General features: G+C 31.8%; 1 protein-coding gene across 2 annotated transcripts in view; it reads right to left on the reverse strand.

Moving 5' to 3' along the window:
- The window catches only part of LOC145278039 (succinate dehydrogenase cytochrome b560 subunit, mitochondrial-like), a 56,351-nt gene that overhangs the window by 29,603 nt on the left and 2,600 nt on the right, over window positions 1–24,148 (reverse strand). Inside the window, exon 1 of one of the 2 annotated variants that reach the window (XM_080130259.1) lies at window positions 8,097–8,188. The exons of the other annotated variant lie outside the window; for it this stretch is intronic. Coding sequence (XP_079986385.1) covers window positions 8,097–8,137 — 41 coding nt within the window. The 5' untranslated portion in view covers window positions 8,138–8,188. Of the gene's footprint in view, window positions 1–8,096; window positions 8,189–24,148 lie in introns of those variants that run through there. 2 annotated transcript variants of the gene reach the window in all.

Raw genomic sequence — 24,148 nt, forward strand, 5'->3', positions numbered from 1 at the left:
CCCATTCCACTACAGATTGGAGGTCATCCTCTAGTGATTCTGCCATTTCCTTAGATATGTGTTCATATAATTGTTTTCAAGTTACTTGCTATTAGGTTGGTGCAAAAACAGTTTTTTGACGTTCAACTACAAGTCAAAATACATTTTTGCACCAACCTAAGATTTCGCAAAGAAAGAAAATTACACAATAAACACTGATATCTTAACTTTTTCATTTTTTTTTTTTAAATCATTCCAAGATAAAATGTGTGAATATAAAAACAGGAGAAAAAGGGAAAAAGTACAAAATAAGTAGAAATGTTTAAAAATCTATCTTTTGAGAAGAAAAACTATTTTCTACTAGCAGTTCAGCTTTGCTTGGGGTCTATGTAAGGTTTATAACTATGTATATAGATATTAAAAAGTTGGGACTCATATTCAGGTAACCTACATCTAAAATTTTAAGTGTTTATACCAAAAATTTGCGGAGGAGTTTGGTAGAGTCTGCAACCCTCTTGGCAGCCAAATTATCAACCAAAAACTGATTAAAAAGCTTGCTGCATGTCTGAATACCCTTTATGTAAAATTTCAAATGGTTAGACCAAAACTGGCTGGCTAGAGATCACAACGGTCAAATCTTTTTAACTTTGACTCCTTGGCGGCCGAATTTTCGGCCAACAACCGATCAAAAAGCTTGCCCTATATCTGAATACACTTCATGTAAAATTTCAAATGTTCAGACCAAAAATTGACTGAGTAATTTGGTAGAGACCGCAGAGGTCAAATTTTTAAAAACTTTGACCCCAAAACATTTGTTTTGAGCTCAAATCAAATGTCTAAGTAACCTTCATCTAAAATTTCAAATGTTTGGACTCAAAATTGGCGGAGGAGTTTGGTAGAGTTTTCAAAGGTCAAATCATTGAACTTTGACCCCTTAACAGCAAAATTCTGGCCAAAACCGATCAAAAACATTTTCCCAAATATCAATACGCCTTATGTCAAATCTCAAGTGTGTAGACTGAAAATTGATAGAGTAGCTTGGTAGGGAAATGTACACAGATAAATTCACTTTTATAGATATTCAGATTTAGTAATTAGAAAAGACTTGATATTTTATGTTAAAATAATTTGTACTTTATATGAATTGGGCCGAAAGCTATTGCTAAATGACAGCAGAATGTAAATCATTTTAAGACAATTAATTTGAATCAGGAAATAAAATATTGGAACTATTGGGTGTATCAGAATTGGAAAAAAAAAAATTGTGCATATTTCACAGTGCCCAAAACTAATTTTTTTTAGTTTTTCTATATTTGTTTCAAACTTGATTTTCCATGGCTTGTATTAATGATGAACTGATAAATATTTGATTTTAAACTACTAAGCCACCACAAGTATGTTATGTTTGCAAAAATATATGCACATATTACATGGGTTTTACAGTAGTCCAACCCCCACACTAGGTAAGCAACTCTATACTTAGAAATTTATAAGAATTGCACAGCAATTCTATCTAGGAAAGCTCTGTTCATGAAATTTGCATTTAGATTAGCTACAAGAATCTTCAACAGTTTCTCTCAATTGCTATCTGTAGCTAGACGAGTGAGTTTTTGTTGTGTGAAAGTTCGGCAAGGGGGATACCTTAGATTGAAGCTCAGACATATTTACAGTTTCATTCCTACAACATAAGTTGATTTCTGGTTTAAGTTAGATCCCTTCATTGAGGAACATAGTTATTTCCGAACAACAACTATATACAATATAGCTAAGTCGATTGTTTGTGTTTTGCATTTGAACAATGTATAAATAAGTTATAATGTACTCTATCACATGTATACTGGACTAAAGTTGGACAGTATGACAATTTTAGTTGCATTATTGACTTTGATTAACACCCTGCCCTCTTATACTCCAGTTTTCGGTTCATTTTTTTTTATTGTTTATTAATTTTTTTGTTTTTACTAAGAAAGCCATTCATTCATTAGTTTAAGTATTAGTTATTCCATGTCTCAGTGATTTGAGCCATTATTACAATAAGATGCTGATCAATTTGTAACATGTTTTGATGCATTTCATTTTTGACATGATGATGATGATGATGAATTACAAAAGTTGGCAGATAGATTGAGACTGGAATGTTGTTGGAACATGCTGTTTTCCCCATTTCGGGAGAGATTGATCGGTTGAATTGAAAAGTAAACATTTCGGGAGAGATTGATCGGTTGAATTGAAAAGTTAAAAACTAAGAAATACTATCAGGAATCAAAAATCATCAGAGCAGAAATCGCTGAGTAACAAGGATGCCCAGTGTCCACTTATGAGGCATCCACAGTACATAAGGAGAGTAAAATAATTGGCTCGATTATTTTGCAGAGAAAAATTGCTTTTGGCTTTCAGCTTTGCAAACGTTGGTTGGTTGTTTTATGGCATATCAACCCTTTTCAGGTTATTTAATGCCGAATCCAAAGATTTTGAAGAAAGATTTTTTTAATAGAATATATTTGTTTTTAAGTCAGTTTCTATTTAACCCATAGTTGGGACCCTAACAGGTACTACCACTCCGGTTGAGAGTGGACCTGGGAGCAATGGTAATTAAAGGGTGGATCCAGACTCTCCAAAGCCCGTAAGCTGGGGGCCTCACCACTGGATATAGTTTAAGGTCATATCCAGGACCCTTTGCAAAGGAAAAGTGAGACAAAAAAAATAAATAAATAAAATCAGAATTTGAAAAAAAAGTCAAAAAGCAGATATCTTCAGACAGCCTAATCAGATAGCAGTGGAGTAAAATGATGTTGACATTAAACCAACAATATAAGTATTGAAAAATACTGTGGTTTTTAGTCTTCAACTAAAAGTTGTGACGAAAATGCTTTACGAAGTATTAGAATTTGTCAACACAACACAAGGGTTTCTTTTCGGTTTCATGAAATATGCAATCCTCAAAGTTATTTGGATTGATGACACATAATTATAAGAAGCAATATCACACATAACGATTTGAGGAATTTTACAGAATTTTGCATGTGGCTCCTGCGGCAAATACATTACACAAAAACGCAGGTTTACATTTATTTTAGTTTTTCCCCCCTTCCCCCCATTTTTTTTTTTTTTTTTTTTTTTTTTTTTTTTTTTTTCCAAAGAAGGGGGATACTATAATTTTTTAAAAATTATTAATTATTTGTGTAATGAAAACATGATAGAAGTCGGTATGCTTAATATTTGGCCAATGTACATTTCAGGGAATCATTAATATTAGACTTTTGTACACACAATTCATGGGGATAAATGAAGAGAAGAAAACATTTTTTTTTAATAAAAATTAGTGGTGGGACGATTAATCGGAATCGTTAATCGTAAGAATCGTGTATTTTGGGAGGAATCGGAATCGCATCGTTAAAAAATACCTTAATTTTCCGATTCCTTCATTACGATTCTTTTAGTCTGATGTTGAAAAAAAGAAAAAAATTTCCTGATATTTCTAACCACAAGAGAGAAATAAAAAGAAACCAAAGAAATTCATTATTAACAGGGCAATGCTTAGTGCCCCTCCCTTACAAGGTTCATTCATTCAGATCTATTGTAATCAAAACTACAAAAGAGTTAACTTGAAAAGAAGTATGCAGGGCTCTACATTGCGAGTAAAAATAAAAAAAACGCTTATCTTTTTGGCGATTGTTTTTTTTTTCTGACAAATCTAATAGTGAATGAAAATGCTTTTTTCAACTTATATTTTCTTAAAATAAAACGAGCAAAGTCAAATTATTTAAACAGTAAAAGGTTTAATAGAACAATATACTTTTTTTTTCTTTTTTTAAAAGAAGGCTTTTGAAAGAAATATCTCTAAAATGAAATTGATCACGTTGTATTATTTCGCAAAGTTTTGACAGTAGTCGGTTTCTTTTGAAGTTTCAAAAAAATCGACCCCATACCTATCGCTTCCAAACCTAAAGTTATTAAATAACCCCTTCGTTAATTTAAGGGTAATTAATTCAATTCAGTCAAGTTTTTTTTTTAATTTCATTGAGATAAAATCCATTATTTTTTTTTTTCTCCAGAAAGATAAAACCCTGAATTTGATTATATTAAAAGCAGAATATAATCTTTTTTCTAGAATTTTAAATTGAAAATTAAAAGTGTTTTGCGCAGTTTTTTGCCGAACGAAAAAGAAATTAATATATATTTTAAAAGGTTTTGTAATCAATTAATTTTTATGTCTAAATAATATTTACGATTAATTAAATAATTTCATTTTAAAAAGTAAGGACTTATAGTTTAGCAATATCGAACCGCATCAACCATGTGTGAATTGAACACAGTCAACCAAAAAAAAAAATTCAAAAGAAAATGCGGGTTTGTATTACTGTACACATAGATTCGAAAAAGTTGTCAAAAAACAAATATATAACAAATAAATGTTATCAAAGGCAAGATAAGTTATTTTTCTACCTAACTGGATATATTTTTCGGGTTTTTATTCAATGTAACATGTTTATTCAGCTCGAAAAGCATACAGTGTTTACCGATGTATTGTAAAATTCAAAATGGCGCCCGACACTCTCTTTAACACGGTAAGTTCAGGAAAAGATGTTATAAATAATAAACTATACAAAATACTGCTAGAAACTCGCTCAATATATGTTACCGTGACATATTTTGACATATATTCGGTGTTTTTTTAATAGTATTTTGTCTAGTTTATTATTTATAACACCTTTTCCCGAACTTACCATGTTAAAGAGAGTGTCGGGCGCCATTTTGAATTTTCCAATACATCGGTAAACACTGCATGTTTTTCGAGCTGAATAAACATGTTACATTGAATAAAAACAAAATAAATTACCCAGTTTGGTAGAAAAGTAAATTATCTTGCCTTTGATAATATTTGTTTGTTATATATTTGTTTTTTTGACAACTTTTTCGAATCTATGTGTACAGTAATACAAACCCGAAAATGCATATTTGCATTTCATTATGTAAACTTTTATACATTGGTTTCAAAAATTAAATTCTATAAGTTTTTTTTGTTAACTACCAGTTGGTACAATTTACCGCCCCATCCCTTTATATTTTTTCTTTTTGTCTTTTTTAGCGGATTATTTTCAATTAATTATCCAAATAAGTGACTAGCTTTAAAACAAAATTTAATAGTAAATTATTTGTTTACAGATAAACTGAATTTTCTAATATGGCCCAAAATCCAAAAAAAAGTCTTTTTGAAGATGAGTTGAAAGCCATTTGCAAAGTCTGTCAAATTAAAATATCGCGAGGAATAAAACCATCTAACATGACCACAACCAACATGTTAAAACATTTAACTATGAAGCATCCAAATAAATTGGAGGAGCAAAATAAAAAAGAAAAGGAACAAAAAATTACCAACTAGTCACTCAGAGCAGTTTTATTAGTGAGGGTTGAAATCGCAGTGTCTTTATTTTTTTTTTTTTTTTTTTTTTGCCTACGTCACCATCTAGGTGTCACCATTTTTTTTTAACCCTCCTTAACTTCAACGAGTAAATACAATATATACAACTAAAAAAATAATTTTTAAAAATGCTGATTCCATTCATGAAAAATTCTTTTAACTAGAAATTAAAACTTAGGTAAAGAGAGCTGACTGACAGCAACAGGAGCACTGGTTAACTACTGAACCACGTGGAAAGGTGGGGGGGGGGGAGGAAATTAAATGATGATAATAAATTATGATAACCGTCTTTGAAAGGCACTAAACTCCTAAAATTTACTTCTTTAAAATTTTAGGCGGCACTCCCCGGCGATTTTAAAGCACTCTCTCTCTCTCTCTCAAAAAAAAAAAAAAAAAAAAAAAAAAGATTTAATTTTTAAGTTTGGGAAAGATATATTTATTATAACCAAATTCCTGTATGAAGACTGGATCTACTTTATTGGACGTTAATTTGTGAGATAAGTAATTTTTCAATGTTTAATATGTTTTTAAAGTTTCAATTATCAATTAAATTTTTTTAATTGCATTTATTTTTCAATTTATTTAAAAAAAAACAGGGTTTTAAATGTATTTTTCAAGGTAACAAGCTTCGAAAGAAGTCTAATAAAAAAAAAATCACTTAATTTTTAATTTCGACAACCCTGAGAATTTAATTATTAAAAAAATATTGAAATGTTACATTTTTTTATTTAACATTTCTATTAGTTCAATTAATTTTCTTTCAATAATTCATTTCACTCAACAAACTTCACCATTTTTTGTTTGTTTTTTTTATCTTTTTCTGTAATTTTGGTAATTATGTTTGCTCAATTTTATCTAGTATTTCATTTGTTTTTTATAGTGGTATCATTTTTATATGTGTTCCTTTGATATACCCTATTTCAAAATTAGTTTGGCTAAACTTATTCTTCACGTTAGAAACAACGTGTAAAAGCAAAGAAAAAGTAAGAAAAAATAATAGGTGTTAACTACTCCTTGTGAATTATGGAGGTTTGAAGAACTGCCGTCACAAATACAACTATCAATAGCTAAACAAAAAATCGTTTTTGAAATTCCTTTAATTGTAACTTTTCGCTATACCTACCTTTTGGTATAAAACACAAAAACTTTTGATTAATGGTATTTCTCATATATGGTCGTTAACTTTGGAAAGGTTATTTTGTATCTACGGCGCCATGTCACGTGGTATATTGTTTTTTTTTTCATTACGCACGTTCATTTATAAATTATTAAATCAAATATTTATCTTTGTTATATTTAATTAGTATATATTTTCTTTCTCTTCCGCTATATTTTTTTTATTTAATTCATTAAATCTGTTAATTATGAGGACCAAAATAATGAATCGTGTGTATTTATTCTCTAATTTTCTTGTTTTTGTTCTGTTATATAAATTCTATTTTATTTGTTTTTTCTATGAAGGATAAATTCTATTTTCTTTGAGTTTTTTTTTCTGTATTCCAATCAAGTAAAATAAATTTTCTCTAAAATAAATTTTGCTAATTTTTCCGTTTAGTTTACTATATAATAATTTTATTTAAACCAAAACCCGACAGTGTAGACATAAAATATCTCTTCCAAAGTTAGGGAACATATTTGGGAACTACCGACCATAAGTATAAAACTACCTGGTATATTTCAAAACAATAAATTCCCTAGGAATCGGAATCGTACTTGGTATCGGAATCGTTAATCAATATTTTCCTGGAATCGGAATCGTATAAAAATTCGGAATCGTCCCAACACTAATAAAAATAGAAAACATTGAAGAAAACAAAATATGCATCAAGTGCGCTTGAAAGCCAAATACAACGTAATATTAGGAAAATAAACAAATATTTTACTCGTTTGAAATTTATATCAAATATATTTCAGAGGTATACTCCATCTTCAGGGTGTTATTTTGTTTCTTTTTTTTCCTTTTCTTTCTTGCTATGTTGTAAATTTGGAGAAAGAAGTCTGTCTATGAATTCTCATCCTTGACGTTATTCTCGCATTGCCTACACACAATTCAAACATTTCAAAATACAACCGCTAGAAACAACGCGCAGCTTTTTACAGACTTCTTTCCCCAAAAATAAACAAAACATACTGAAGATGGAGTATACCTCTGAAATATATTTGTGATAAATTTCAAACAAGTAAAAGTGCACTTGATGCATTTTGTTTTATTCAATTTAAAACGTTTCTATATGAATTCTCATCCTTGAAGAAAAACCTTGTGTTTGCAAACATAAGATTTGCAAGACAGCCTATCCCATCATATATGCCATGCCATATACTTTTACGACAACTTTTGTGCATTGTCTTTCTACATATTTGCTATATACAAATATTTTGAAGTTCTGTCAAATCACATGTACGATCAATATTTCATGATCATGAAATATTAATAAATTCTCAACCATAAGTACATTTATTAACAACATGGTAAAATATGAAAGAAATACCCGCATAAATTACTAGGGCCGTTTAAAAAGTAAAGCCTCCTATTCTTTAGCTCAAGAAGTTGAAGAGCTACAAAGATAGAGTAGTACCATTAAAACGAGCAACCTTTTGTGCTCAAGAATTTATTTTTCTACATAGTCAACACTAGTTTGAAGCATTCAGAGTTGCTTTATCACTCACATCTGTCACCACTCTGAAATCGATGAACCTATCTCCTAATTGTGCCGACACCAATTGCATCAACTTCATAAATGCTCAACAGGCGCCGGTGAATGTTGATTGGTTCAATTTTTTTCTGCATGGAATAATTCAATGATGCATTTCTACTTCTGACAACACGTTTATGACAGGTTGCTTTCTTAGGGTCTCACACCGTCAATATCTGCAACAGAGAGACAAAACTTTCAATTCATGAATACATAAGTTTACTTATAATGTAATTTGCAATCATTTTCGATCCATTTGGGCGGAATAAATAGGTAACATTACTTTTGTAACGCCACTCGTATTCCCGATAGATTATTTATGAGAACCTCTTAACCCGGTGACTTGCTGCATATACAAGAAAGCAAAACCAAATTCAGACTAATGCCATCCACATTCACCCCACCCCACCCCACCATAATTACAACGAAACAAAAAATGGTCACGGCTTACAACTACTAATTGTTGGTACTGTGTAAATCAGTAGTACATGGTAATTTTGAAATGTCAGTGGTCACTTTTAAGTAATTTACTACAACAGGTGAAGTCATGCAAGAGATCTACGCAGCACGGCACCACAATTATCTCACTCTGAATAGACAAGACTAACATTAACAAGACTGGAATCAGTAGAACTTGCACCAGAATCAAACCTCTGATTTTCTTTTAAGTTGGACTCTAACTTAAGGAATCTTCTATTAGTAATAATGTTTATATGGATTATGTATTATTTAAAAAGAGACTGAACATTTTTGTTGTAAGTCTTTGTTTATTAACATTTGAGGGGGTGGGGGAAGGTTGATGAAATTTAAATCATTTGATTAAAAATGTCCAAAATAATCTTTACTTTTACAGAGTGGAACGATAAAAGTGTCGCCCTAAAGAAAACACAACTACAGCTTTATTTTAAAACTTTTATTGTAAAAAAAAAAAAAAAAAAAAAAAAAAAAAAAAATCAATTCAGGTAACTTGATTATTTAGTATAGCTGAAATCTATTCAATATAGCCACCTTCAGCCACAATCAGCACCTCGATAAGGGTCCAGAACTGGGACCATGCCTTTTCCACAAGCGTTGGCGAGAGCTCAAAGAAAGGATACAAAGTCATAGCACTCCTTTTGAAACCAAGTTTGGGTCTCTTTGGACTTACAGGCCGGCATTGAGTCATGCTGCCACTCCCAGGGTCTGCCAGTGACCACCCGACTGCACCAGGGGATCACCACATTCTTCAGCACATTCAGGTACACTTGTGTTGACTTTCAAGATGACTTCAAAAGATGCGAGTTAGTGCGCACTTAAAACCACACCAAAAACTATAACCGTAGCCAGAAACTTTTCATCACCAGAGACATGTCCCTGTTATTCATGGCAATCATGCATTTTGAGGGTGCTGGCAATGGTCCTGTTGTCATAACTTGGATCAGCAGAGAGCACGAGTTGTACATTTGATCTTGCTCGTTAAACATTGTTACTTTCAGACATAATAAAAGGTTCCTATCGCTCTGGGGATTTGTACACAACTGACCAACTAGTAGACGGTCTGCAATAAAAAGAAAACCAGTTTTTATCAAATGGAAATGGAATCATGTCATCTTTTCTATGGCGACAATGTTATCATTCCACCCTGCATATAAAAGACATTTTGTGTGGGTATGAACTCCAAAACAGTTGGACCAATTTTTTTTTTTTTTTTCACACACCTGTACTTTATGTGCCTGGGAGTGTTCTTAGAATGCCGATAAGTATCGAAAATTGAAAAATCCAATTAAAAGAAAACGGTCCAATTTTGAGTTAACTTTATACAGCTTATCACAAGAGCATTCAAAACAGTTTATCACCATACAAGCAGAAAGGTCCAAAATAAAAAAAATTTTTAATCAACAGTAAGTTTTTTTGATAAGACGGGCATGTACGAAATTAATGCTCCTGTTTAGTGCACGATTGAACCATGATACTTGATTTATTTTTACATTTTAAACTTTAATTCAAATCATAATATAAAAAATAATTTCATAAAATCAACAGTATATTTTCTACAATGCAATGTAGACTACAATATGCATTTTTTTTTTTTTTAAATTTTAACAGGAGGCATTAGACTTCAATTAAACATTCCCTAGATTTAGGGTTTTTTGGGGTTTTTTTTTTGGTGGGGAATACTTAAAAGGGTTTTAGGGAAGCATACTATGGTTACAGACTTTATAATGATTGCAGAAATTCCCCTCTGAACCAAATTACGGTATGTTTGCAATAATGAATGCCACATACAAATGTCTGAACTATTACCCACCATCTTATGTAAGTTTTGAATGCCGTTATATACAGATTTATTCGTTATAATAAAATCCTACCTTCCTTTCTATGAGCGACATCATCACAATCGCCTAGAACTTTAGACAAAGTAGTTCCTATTTTCCCATCTATTACAAAAGTCCTCCCACCACTCTCCGTCAACACCAGGTAATCATTTAAACATAACTATTGCTTTGAGACCTTCATTAACTGGATGAAACGCTTATACATGTACAACTACTTTTACACTACAGTTTTCAAAATAATTATTTCTCCCTACAAACATTCCAGCTATTCTCATTGGCTGAACCCATAAAATTCTATTAGGGAATACACACATTCTTACAAAAAAACCCGTCAAACCTTATTCAATATGACTGCTCAATCTACACAAATCATTACTTTGATACATATTAAACCAAATAAAAAAAATTCTATTGTGCTCATATTCATAACTTTATGTAGTTCTACCCGTACCTTTTACTATACAGATTATTGGCACGCATTGTTTTAAATCAATTATAATTTCCTATCATCGATTTTCCGTGAAGTTACAGACTAATGTTTACAAAAATATGCCATACCATTTATTTTTAAGTTACACAAATAAATAGCTGTAACTTTGGTACAAATCGGTTAGCACAGCTTCCTCTGCTGTTGCTTCATTGATTTCAGTGTCCTAAATTATGCCATATTGCATTATGACGATTAACATTACTTACATATTGGTAGAATAAAAAAAATTTTGTCACCGTTTTCCTTTTTATCATGTTTGGTTTCAGCATCCTAAATTATGCGATAAGAACTGCTCTTATTAAATAAATACAAACGGTTTCCTGCACCAGAGAGTAATAAAAGAAAACCACCGAACCAACGATACTTTGATTACATGAAAACATTTACACAAAAAGCATTGGAATCTTTTCCTTTGATTTATCAGTAAGTGTTATTGTACGGTTCTTAAGAGAAAAACAAAATAACTTAAATATCTCCATTAGGTGAAACTTTTACAAAATAGGCTATGGTAACTTTAATTTATTCATTTTTAACCAATACATATTATGGTAGCGTTTTTAAACCATTTGTCTTTACCATTAAAATAAAAAATAAAAATTTTAACAACTTTCTACCTATGTTTTGATTTAATAAAAAATCTTGTTTGATTGAGCATCCAAACTTAGGAGATGAAAACATGAACGAATCTCTTAAGAGTTGTAGTAGCCCACTACATTGAAGTGGCACCTAGATTGGGGTGATTAGGCAAAAAAACAATAATTATTTTTCGATTTTGGAGCGTCTTCTAAACCCTTACACAATCCGATTTAAAAAAAAAATTTTTTTTTGGGGGGGGGTTCTTTGTGTAGGGGGGAGCATTTTGGATTCTACTTTGTCTTTTTTATATTATTTAATGCTATTGTGGATGCTTCGTTTGATGATAGGCTTACTGATCATAAAGACTATTTCTTCTGATACAAACCACATTTTTACACTCGAAGCTTGAATTACATCCAGAATAATTCTCACTTTTATTAATTTTGATTTAGTTTCTATCTCGCTATATTTACGCCAGTTTTTTTAGTTTTTTTATCTGTCAAATAATTTATGCTGCTAACGTACAAATTTCCCCTTCATTACATTGTCTACAGACTTATATATTTTTTTTTTCTATTTACAGGAATCATTTTTGACACCGCTCGTACATTAAATTTTTTTTTTTTAAGATTATATTTTACCTTAGCTCCAACTAGACCATTTCCTTTAAACTGACAACTTCTATAGGTTTTAAACTATGCTGAATAAGACAATCTCTTAACTTTGGCAGAGATAAGTAGTTTTTGAGATATAATGAAGTGCATTATGCACTGTAATTCACTGTTCTACACATGCACGATAAACAAGCCTATTTCTCTCTGCCTGACACTGTCCTCCCCGCTACCCATTTTCTTTTTGGGCTTATAGTCTTTGTGCGTGAGTATGCTGACAACATATATCAAGGTTAAACTTGGGGCAAATACGTTGACCCCTTCCCCCATTCCGAAAGCTGTTCTTACCATGGTGTCTATTCCATACAATGTTCTTAACATTAGGAGGTTAGGGGTGTATTAAGAAAGCCGTTTATAACGTTAGAATGTTGGGATTGGCCACCAACAACAACCGAAGTTTAATTTTTTTTTTTTTATGAGGGGAGGGGCACATGCTTCTACCAGGCAACGCCGGTTAACGGGTCCTACTAATATGAATAAATAAATAAAAATATATAATACTAGCAAGCCACCCGGCATTGCCCAGTCATAAAATACACATGAATAATATTTAATTCATGTGCATGCAAGTGTTTTTTCTAAATAGTTCACTTCTTGTAAGTAAAATAAATTTGAAAAAATACTCTATCGAAAACAAAACTGAATGACAGCGAATCAAATACAATAACCATTAGATTAGCTGGTCACGATATTTAAGTGTTTTCAAACCTATTTATTCTTAACATAATGAATCTGTCATATGAATGATTCATGCATGTGCATTTGTGAAATGGTTAATGGATAAAAAAATCTGATGACCCCCTACATAGCAATTGTTCAATTTAGACCCCCTTAGCAGTCCTTTTTTCTGAATGAAAGCCTCTTAAAATTTTCCACATGTCTGAATACCCTACATACCAAATTTCAAGTCTGTAGATAAAAAATTCATCGAGTATATAGGTTGAGAATCGTCCTCGCGCACACACACTCACTTATATATACTTTGTATTTGTTTTTACATAAGTAATATGTTGCAAAGTTTGCTTTTGCATAAGCTGTATGTCCTGAAGAGGTCTCTTAGTTGCTAGTAACTAGCTGACCGAAACATGCTCATGACTGTGTAGCAACATATTACTGTTTATGTAAAACAAATAGAAAGTATATGTTGCCCTACTTCAGTATTGAGTACTCTTGTATTAATCTCAAACTTCATTGGTTACTTTACCTCTGAAAAATATTAACCTTGGATTATGCATATTTTCCAACCAGAAAACAACCGGGGGTGGGGGCTGCTAGAATACATATAAAGAGTTTGAATTATCTACGAAATAACATCCTTGAGTGTCTTTGTTTCTCTATACAAGAGTGTGTAAGGGCAACCCGACATGAAAATACTTCCTTTCTACAAGTAAGCCCTGATTAAATATCAAAAATGACATTGTATTCAAAGCCCAAATAAGATCCCCTCGATACAACTACACATGGGCTCATACAAGGAATGGTGCACCTTTTCCAAGTGATGGTACCAGAAGTAAGAAAGGAAAACTAATGTTCTTAATCACTTTATTATTAACTCAACATTCGACGGGTTAAGAGGATTTTAATGGAACATTTGAATATCTTTGTATCATATATAAAGATCAAGTATTAGACCGAGAAAGGGGCCTTTTGACTTTTGAATACGTTGAAATAAAATAAAAAAAATTAAAAAAAAAAATGAAACAAAAATAATGGACTCAATATTTTTTCAAATTGAGCTTTATAGAAATAACCACGTACGTACATACATACGTTACACTTGCAAGGTTACATTTTTACCACAGAAAAAAAATAAATAAATAAAAATAACATATGTTCAAATAAATGCAGGGAGTAGGATTTTTTCTCCAAAAAGAAAGTCAAGTAAATTAATCACAACGGATCTCTTAGAGCAACTCAACAAGCATATAAATTGAAATGCTCTCCTTCATAAGCAAATGTTAATTGCTCATATTTGTTGATTATAAAATGTAGGTCTCTACGCTCCAAATATCATGGGAAAATATCAGTTACTTTTCCAACATTTGGGAGGAGGGGTTACCATTAACATGCTAAAATAATCAGCAAATCCTACCAGAAGGCAAGGGCATCTATAAGTACATAACTGGGTAGTAGATAGAATGTAGACACTACCACCACAGAAAATAGCAAATTGAAAAGCAACTAGCAGGGTTACCCAGGGGTTCTAATTTCCATAATTTAATTAAATTAGAGAAAATCTGTCACATGAACGATTCATGCATGTGCATTTGAGAAACAGTTAACGGATAAAAAAATCTGATGACCCCCTACATAGCAATTTTTCAATTTAGACTCCTTAGCAGTCCTTTTTTTCCGGATGAAAAATTTGTTAAAATCTGGAAAATTTAATTTCATTTTAATTGCTGACGACTAGGTTAGATTAATACTATATTCTTACAAATAAATCGAAAAAGGGTTACTTCTACAAAATTTGAGCACGAATGTTAATTTTAAAGTTGTTCTGGTAAGGTTCAAAGTGCTTTGAAGAACCTCCCTCCATAATATTCCAATTAAAATATTTTTTAATGCTCAAAAAGGTTTGATAAAAATCGAAAAGTTAAAAACCTGAATGTTTTTGGATAAAAGGAAAAGATAATCTTTGACGAATACATACAGTTTTGAAATAGTAACATTATCATTTAGAAATCCATTCGTAACATTCAGAGGGTAGAAGGTATATAACTATTCTGTACTTTCAGCTAACAAATTAAGCAAAAGATATTAGCAAAATTGAATGCAATGTGAAAAGTGTAATTAAAAAAAAAAAAAAAAAAGTAGCAAGATCCATATTCTGTAAGGCTTGTATAAAGAACAGAAAAATAAATTCAGAGAAAAATCTGTCAAAAGTCTATTATGTTGTTAGTCTACCCAGAATCTATTAAAATGGTCGATCGCCGTGATGAAATTATAACAGCCAATTATGATTGGTAAAAGTATAATTGTTAGATAGTTTATCAATGCGATAGGTTAAAATATTTACATTCAATAGTTCTCAGGACTGTTACTGTGATGCTACTTTGACAGATGGAATTTAAGCTAACCATAATATAAGCAAATATACATGACAAAAATTCAGCAAGGATCCTTAAGCTACATGTAGTGATGGCACAATAAAAATATAGATTGAGATGTAGAGGTAGTTACGAGGGAGATCAGTTCAATATGCAATGCCCTAGCAGATGGATGGGATTTTTATGACAGGATGCCCATAGAAGTCCGAAGGAGCGACTTAGAAAAATGTAATCTTACACAAAGTATGCCAATTCTGAACAAGAACCCAGCAAGGAATAAATTATTATAGCAAAATATAGTCTCCATCCGAGTGTTTTGACTTTCAGAGAAAATCCCCTTTAATTTCACGGTGCATGAAGGAAGATTTGAGATACGTTTTTGCTGGTGTTCCAACCGACAACGATATTTATAAACTGTTAATTTATGTATACACACATCAACACACTAAACGGATGATTTCACTCATAAGTTAGAAGACTCCTCATAGATAATCTGCTAAATAGATACTCATATACATATATACACACACACACACGCTTGTTATACAGCTACGCTGTTTATATACACCCCCAGTATGCAACATTCATTTTGGTGCCGTGCATTGCCTCCCCACATGAGGCATAATGAACATAGAGGTAACTACACACACAACATAAAAATAAAATAAAAATAAAATATAAATAAGGGTCCAATTTTGTAAGAAAAATTATATTGGAAAAAAAGATTAAACTGTTAAAACAAAAAAAAAAAAAACAGAACACAAACAAACGTACACGAAAATATTAACCGCAATTAAGAAAAGAGCGATATGCTGAAAAAAAAAAAAAAAAAAAGAAAAAAAGACAGCTGCAGAAAATACGTTAACTAGAAAGAAATAAAATAAGAGATAAATTTTTACGACATGCCCAACATATTATAAACACCCCATGTTAAGAACAGCTTTTGGAAACCCCCTCCACCTCGAAAGCCGTTCTTAACATGGGGAGGAGGGTTATGCAACGTGGAGTAGGTAGTAAAAAAACGGAAAAGAAATGGAACATAAACACCATTGTCTACATACATACACTATATCGGAATGTAAAAAAAAAAAATAAAATAAAAATGGAAGAAAGAAACGCACAAAGTAAAACAATACTGTAGAAGAAAAAAAAAAAGAAAGAGTGAAAAGAAAATATGAACTGGATGAAAAACACAAAAAACACACACCAAGTTGGGTTGTCATACATACTTGTGAAATTGGCTCAAGTTTGTTTTATACCTATCAATTAAAATCCGGAAACAAGCTATGGTGTACTTTTATAAGGAATTTTATTTATATAAATACTAGCGGGGGTACCCAGCGTTGCCCGGGTGTTTGGAGGTGCATGTGTTGGGAGGTGGGGGATAGATCAAAGCACCCCTGTTTAGAAAAAAAAAAAAAAAAGAAAAAAGTTGGCCGGGTGTGTGAAGGTGTAAAAGAAAGTTTTAGTAGGAAGGCAGGCTCGAATCCAAAGCCTTGACGCAAAGGTGGAAACGAAAGGGAAAAAAATTGTGACACCTAACCATCTCAGCCACGACGGAGAGGAAGTAAAAAGTGTCTTAATTTAACATTTATAAGGTGAAATTGTCAGGTGCAAGAAAGTTAAGTCGCGTACTGTTTGACCTTATTATGGTCAAACTAAGTTTGGCGCAGCATTCGCTATTTTTTTTTTTTTTATACTGAAAAGCGTAATGAAGGTGCGCTGCGATCGATAAAAAAAAAAATTTCAAAAATAGCGCATAAAAGTTGGGCAAATTAAAAATCGATGCGACCCCTGGTCATAACTGGTAGATATTATCTAGGGGGTATATAAAAAATTTTAAGGAATGACCCGACCGAGAAGCTCGGTGAAAAAAGCCTTTGGCGGACATACAGAAAAAACGCACGCACACAGACACACACACTCATTTATAAGATAGATAGATGATTTTGTTATAATTGGAAGATATGAAGGTGAATACACTTTTAAAGATCCTATAATTGGTCTGTTGTCTGCAATAGAGCCGGCTGTGATAGGTTCTTCAGTTGGAATAAAGCCGATATGTTCTTTGTTTAATCAATTAAGGACTGGGGATTTTTATCACAGATCATGTGAAGAATTAATTTCTGGGCCTTGATAAGTGGTGACTTCCTTGTTAAAAAAAAAAAAAAAGTAAAAGACTACTTGATGACACGAAATTTGCAAAACCAAAACCTTGAAGGATCTCAATTCAGTGTTTCAGAAACAATGCATCTCAGCATGTTTTTTTGTTTTAATTTTTTATTTTTTTTCAAAGGCATTACCACTTATCAAGGCCAAGAGGCCACTCGAGGATAAGGGTTAAAGAGTGTACAGTAGACAATTGGACAATAAATAATCGTTAGTAATGGAAATTCAGTAAATTTGCTAACTTATAAGGAATGGCTCATCAAAATCTTGTTAACATTAGACTTGAAGACAACCATATTGTAGTCAGCTGGAAAGCAGGAAAACGGAATACAATTCCATAGGCGTGCAGTTCTAAGAAAGAAGCTTTGTTCATGGAATCTACGTTTAGGTTTAGGCACAGGTAAAGAGTGCTTTCTGCTAGACGGGTGTTTCTTGTAAAAGTTTGGCGAGGGGGAGGCATAGATTAGAGCTCAGTCGAGCACGTGCCATGAAAATAATTATAAAGCAGAGACAAACTCGCAAAATCTCTTCTGTGAGAAAGAGATTGCAGGGAAGAGAAAAGGACATCCCCCACAAGGCTACGAAGTCTATTTTGAATTCTGTCAAGGCAAGATAAGTCCTTTCTAGCAGCTCTTGCCCAGATGTGGAAACAGTACTCCATCCTTAGACGTACTTGGCTCTTATATAGATAGAGAATTGCATCAGCAGCAAGATATCTACTGGATCGATAGAAGGATCCCACCATTTTTCCAGCGGCCTTGGCAACAGATAGTAATGGCCTTCTGGGTAATCATCTTTGACTTAGGCGAGTTTAAGGATTTAATAGAATAGTGATTATACATATCGGCACAAAGTTGAAATGTTCAATATAATCCATGCCAGAAATTAAGCCCAAACAGCATTTTCTTTCAGATTCTCCAACTGAGGATTAATTCAAGCTCCCCAACAAAAGGGATTCAACCACAGAAGCAAGAGTTCCCATGAATGCTATCTGGAGAAAGGGTGAGAAAAATTTCACTTAATCAGAGGTTAGTATTACAACGTCTTTACATAACAAAGTCAAAACTGGAAACTGAATTGCACACCTTTTAGTGCATCACGCATACATAAAAGAAATAAGGATAACTCTCTACAGGCAACACCGGAAATGCTACAATCATGCGAATTTCAACAATCAAGAATAACTCAGTATGTTGTACATACCCATGACAAAGAAAATCTACACCAAAACCATATAAATCAATCAGTTTTATTAAAAAAAAAAAAAAAAATACATAAAGAAGCGGGGGGGGGGGGAGCACAAACTTTCACCTAAATAATTTAATGAACAAAAGTTGTAAAAATTGAGGTGCTTTTATACACTTACTAGCAGTTCAGCCCGGCTTTGCTTGGGCTCAATGTACTGTTCATAACTTTATTTGCATATGTATATATTAGACACCGCCAAAAATGGCCAAAAAATCAAGTTGTTTTTTAAAAGGAAATTACATTTATTAAAATCCATTATTTCTGAGTAACTTTTTTTTTCCAGAAAGATAAAACCCTGAATTTTATCATATAGAAAACAGAATAATGTAAAACTTTTTCTACTATTTTTAATTAAATTTTAAATGTTAAAATTTCCACAAAAGTTAACAATTGACATTTTTTGCCTTGCACAAAAAACGTACATAAATAGTTAAAAAAAAAAAAAAAAAAAGTTTTTGAAAGAATTAATTTATTTCTTGTCTAAGATTTAGGGTGATTTTCTATATCATAATATTTTTGCATATTCTCATAAGTACCTGGATTTCAAATAATTCCATTTATTCATATAGGCAACCAGTTACTTCGCGTCGATTCGATACAATGTTTACATTTGTACTTGATAAAAAGCAAACTAGCGAAGACCAAACAGGCAAAAAAACTTATTTTTCAATGACGAAAATTTCAATGTATTATTAACGTTGAGGCTGGCCAGTACCAAATGGGTGACCATTTGTATGAGTTTGGTTTTTAATGTGTATGGGGGTCAGGCTCCCCAAAATGGAGGGGGGGGCAATTTAAAGCAGATTAAAAATATTTCAGCGTTTGGTCCACCATAGTCGAAAGGCGGCAAACATTTTCAAACGGGATCGAAAAAATGATATTTTTAACACAAAGGGCACAATATTTATCGACTCTTTTTTTTGTATCGATTCTTCAAAGCTGTCCCTGTTTAATAATGGTCATGCATTATTCGGCTCACTAAAAAAAAAAAAAAAAAATTGTTTATTTATCAAAGATTTTAAAATGGCTTTTTTCGTATAAATATTTTAAAAATTTTATTTTGTTTAACTTTAATTATTTTAACATATTCAATGAATTTCACACTTCAAAACTCAAAAGCGGAATAATCAAACACAATCGAATTTCTGATATTCAGACGTCAAAATAAGGTATGCAAAACAATTTTTTTTTGTTTTTTTTTAATCTATAATCCTGTCCCTTACAACAAGACAATGTTTTGTTCAGTTTCAGATGATTATTTTAAGCATATTTGGAACCCCCTCAAAACAAGGGGGGTGTAAGCAAAAAAAAAAAAAAAAAAAAAAAAAATATATAAATATAGTTTATGAAAAATAAGTACACTGTTTAAAGTTCATTCTTCTCTTAATAATCTCTGAAAATTTTGTATTGATTGGATAATTACCTGATTTTTGGTAGATTTTTAAAAAGACGGTCCGTCAAAAAATACTTACCTGCCCCACCCCCAGTTTTGGCGGTGCCTAGTATATATTAAAAGTGTGCATATGTATGGTACTGCCTTTCTATATAATATGCTTCCTTAACTACCATAGAGAAAAGTTCATAAAGGCCGCACATGTCAATTTTGTTTTTACTTTGACCCCAATTTTAACCCCTTAACATTTGTTTTGGGCTCAAATCAAATTAAAATGTTTGACCCATGTCCAAAGTACTTATATCTAAAATTTCAAGTGTTTGAACCCAAAATTGGCAGAGGAGTTTGGTAGAATTTACAAAGGTCAACTCTTACAACCTTGACCTCTTGGCAGCGAAAGTTTTGACCAAAGCCTGATTAAAAAGCTTGCTGCATGTCTGGATACCCTTTATGTATAATTTCTAATTTTTTACCCAAAATTGGCTTAATAGTTTGCTAGGGACTGCAAATGTAAAATCTTTTGAACTCTGACCCCTTGGCAGCCAAATTTTCAGCCAAAAACCGCTTGAAAAGTTTGTCCTATGTCTGAATACACTTTATGCAAAATTTCAAATATTTAGACCAAAAATTGGTTGAGTAATTTGGTAGAGAAAGCAGAGGTCAACTACTTTTTTCTTTTAATTTTAACCCTAATTTTGACCCTTTAGCATTTGTTTTGGGCTCAAATCAAATCATAAAATTAGATCCATGACCAAAGAACTTATATCTAAAATTTCAAGTGTTTACACCCAAAATTGGCGGAGGAGTTTGGTAGAGTTCTCAAAGGTCAAATCGTTGAACTGACTCTTTAACGAATTTCTGGCTGAAAACCAATCAAAAAGATTTTACCAAATCTTAATACCCCGTATGTCAAATCTCGAGTCTGTAGACCGAAAATTGGCAGAGTTATTGTGTAAGGAAATGTACACAGATAGACACAGACATTTTCACTTTTATAGATATATAGACTGTACTGCGCTATTTTAAAATAGTAAAGTCAAGTTTTACAATATTTAGTAAATTTTTACTTTCCACTTTAAAATATATACGCACAAAGTTATGAACAGTATATAGGGACGGAGCAAAGCCGGGCTGGATTGCTAGTATATATATATATATATTAAAAAAAATTACAAATCAAGGAAACTGCGCGCGTCTTATCGTCGACGTATAGAAAAGATAGGGTTTGTATTACTGTACACAGATTCGATAAAGTTGTCAATATCAAAGGCAAGATAAGTTACTTTTCTTCCAAACTGGATACATTTTTTGTGTTTTTATTCAATGTAACATGTTTATTCAGCTCGAAAAATATACAGTTTCCCGATGTATTGGAAAATTTAAAATGGCAGCCGACTCTCTTTAACACGGTAAGTTTGTGAAAAGGTGCTATAAATATAAAACTAGACAAAATACTGTTAGAAACCCGCTCAATATATGTTACCGTGACATAGGTTGACATATATTCGGTGGGGTTTTAATAGTATTTCGTCTAGTTTATTATTTATAACATCTTTTCCCAAACTTACCCTGTTAAAGAGAGAGTCGGGCGCTATTTTGAATTTTCCAATACATCGGTAAACACTGTATGTTTTTCGAGCTGAATAAACATGTTACATTAAATAAAAACACAAAAAATATATCCAGTTTGGTAGAAAAGTAACTTATCTTGCCTTTGATAACATTTATTTGTTATATATTTTGTTTTTTGATAACTTTTTCGAATCTATGTGTACAAACATATACAAACCCAAAAAAATTGTCTCAGTCGTGAAGGACTGATCCTCCACCGAAAGAGGGCAAGAAATGGAAGTGCAGCAATGCAGCTGCAGCAATTGCAGCATCTGAAGAACAGATACTACACTTACGAGTAGTATTTCTTACACTTTTTGTAAATTTATCAAGAAAAACATCTTCAGAATTTTTTTTTGTTGGGTTTGTATTACTGTACACATTCGAAAAAGTTGTCAAAAAGACAAATATATAACAAATAAATGTTATCAAAGGCAAAATAAGTTACTTTTCTACCAAACTTGATATATTTTTCGTGTTTTTAGTCAATGTAACATATTTATTCAGCCATTAAAACATACAGTGTTTATCGATGTATTGGAAAATTCAAGATGGCGCCAGACACTCTTTAACACGGTAAGTTTGGGAAAAGGTGTTATAAATAATAAACTAGACAAAATACTATTAAAATCCCGCCGAATATATGTCAAGCTATGTCACGGTAACATATATTGAGCGAGTTTCTAAGAGTATTTTATCCAGTTATTTATTTATAACACCTTTTCCCAAACTTACGGTGTTAAAGAGGGAGTCAGACGCCATCTTGAATTTTCCAATACATCGGTAAACACTGTATGGTTTTCGAGCTGAATAAACATTTTACATTGAATAAAAACACGAAAAATATATCCAGTTTGGTAGAAAAGTAACTTATTTTGCCTTTGATAACACTTATTTGTTATATATTTGTTTGTTGACAACTTTTTCGAATCTATGTGTACAGTAGGCACCGCCAAAACTGGGGGGGCAGGTCAGTACTTTTTTACGGACCGTCTTTTTAAAAATCTACCAAAAATCAGGTAATTATCCGATCAATACGAAATTTTCAGCGATTATTAGGAGAAGAATGAACTTTATAACAGTGTACTTATTTTTCATAAACGATATTTATATATATATTTTTTTTTGCTTACAAAACCCCCCCTTGTTTTGAAGTGGGAACAAATATGCTTAAAATAATCATCTGAAACTGAACAAAACATATTGTGTTGTTGTAAGGGACAGAATTATAGATTAAAAAAAAAAAAAAAAAAAAATTGTTTGCATACCTTATTTTGACGTCTGAATATCAGAACTTCGATTGTGTTTAATTATCCCGCTTTTGAGTTTTGAAGTGTGAAATTCGGTGAATATGTTAAGTAAAATAATTAATTTAAGTTAAGCAAAACAAAAAAAAAAATTTTTTTATATTTATACGAAAAAAGCCATTTTAAAATTTTTGATAAATAAATTAACAATTTTTTTTTAGCGAGCCGAATAATGCATGACCATTATTAAACAGAGCATGCTTTGAATAATCGATACAAAAAAAAAAAAATTCGATAAATATTGTGCCCTTTGTGTTAAAAATAGCATCATTTTTTTCGATCTCGTTTGAAAACGTTTGCCGCCTTTCGACTACGGTGGACCAAACGCGCTGAAATAATTTTTTTTTATTCTGCTTTAAATTGCCCCTCCCCCCATTTTTGGGAGCCTGGCCCCCACACACATACACATTAAAAACCAAACTCATACAAATGGTCACCCATCTGGTACTGGCCAGCCTCAGCTTAATAATACATTGAAATTTTCGTCACTGAAAAATAAGTTTTTTTGGCCTGTTTAGTCTTCCATAGTTTTCGTCTCATCGAAAGAAAACGTAAACAGAGTCGATCTGAACTCTTCGGCGACGCGAAATATCTGGTTACATATATGAATAAGTGGAATTATTTGAAATTCAGGTACTTATATTATAATATTTTTGCATATTCTCTTAGAAAATCATCCTAAATCTTAGTTAGACAATAAATGAATAAATAAATTATTTCAAAAACCCTTTTTTTTAAATATTTAAGTACGTTTTTTGTGCAAGACAAAAAATAACAATTGTTAACTTTTTGGGAAAATTTAACATTTAAAATTGAATTAAAAATAGTAGAAAAAGTTTTACATTATTCTGTTTTCTATATGATAAAATTCAGGGTTTTATCTTTCTGGAAAAAAAAAGTTACTCAGAAATAATGGATTTTAATAAATGTAATTTAGTTTTAAAAAACAACAACAACTGGATTTTGCGGCCATTTTTGGCGGTGCCTAGTGTACAGTAATACAAACCCGTTTTGTTTTTTTCCATAATAAAAATTTAAAAAAAATAAAAAACTGAAAAGTAAAGATTCCCATTCCGAAATATTCACCTTTTCAACCTTCAGGGGGAAGAAGAAGAGAAAAAGAGAGAGAGAGAGAGAGAAGGATCGAAACAAAATAAATGGGTGGTATAGCTAACAACAAACGACCTTCCTTTCTCTTTCGAGGTTTACAAACAGAAAAAGATG

The sequence above is a fragment of the Euprymna scolopes genome, chromosome 6 (assembly GCF_053919585.1).
Source record: "Euprymna scolopes isolate OS-2025 chromosome 6, ASM5391958v1, whole genome shotgun sequence".
In the NCBI taxonomy this organism is placed as follows: domain Eukaryota; kingdom Metazoa; phylum Mollusca; class Cephalopoda; order Sepiida; family Sepiolidae; genus Euprymna; species Euprymna scolopes.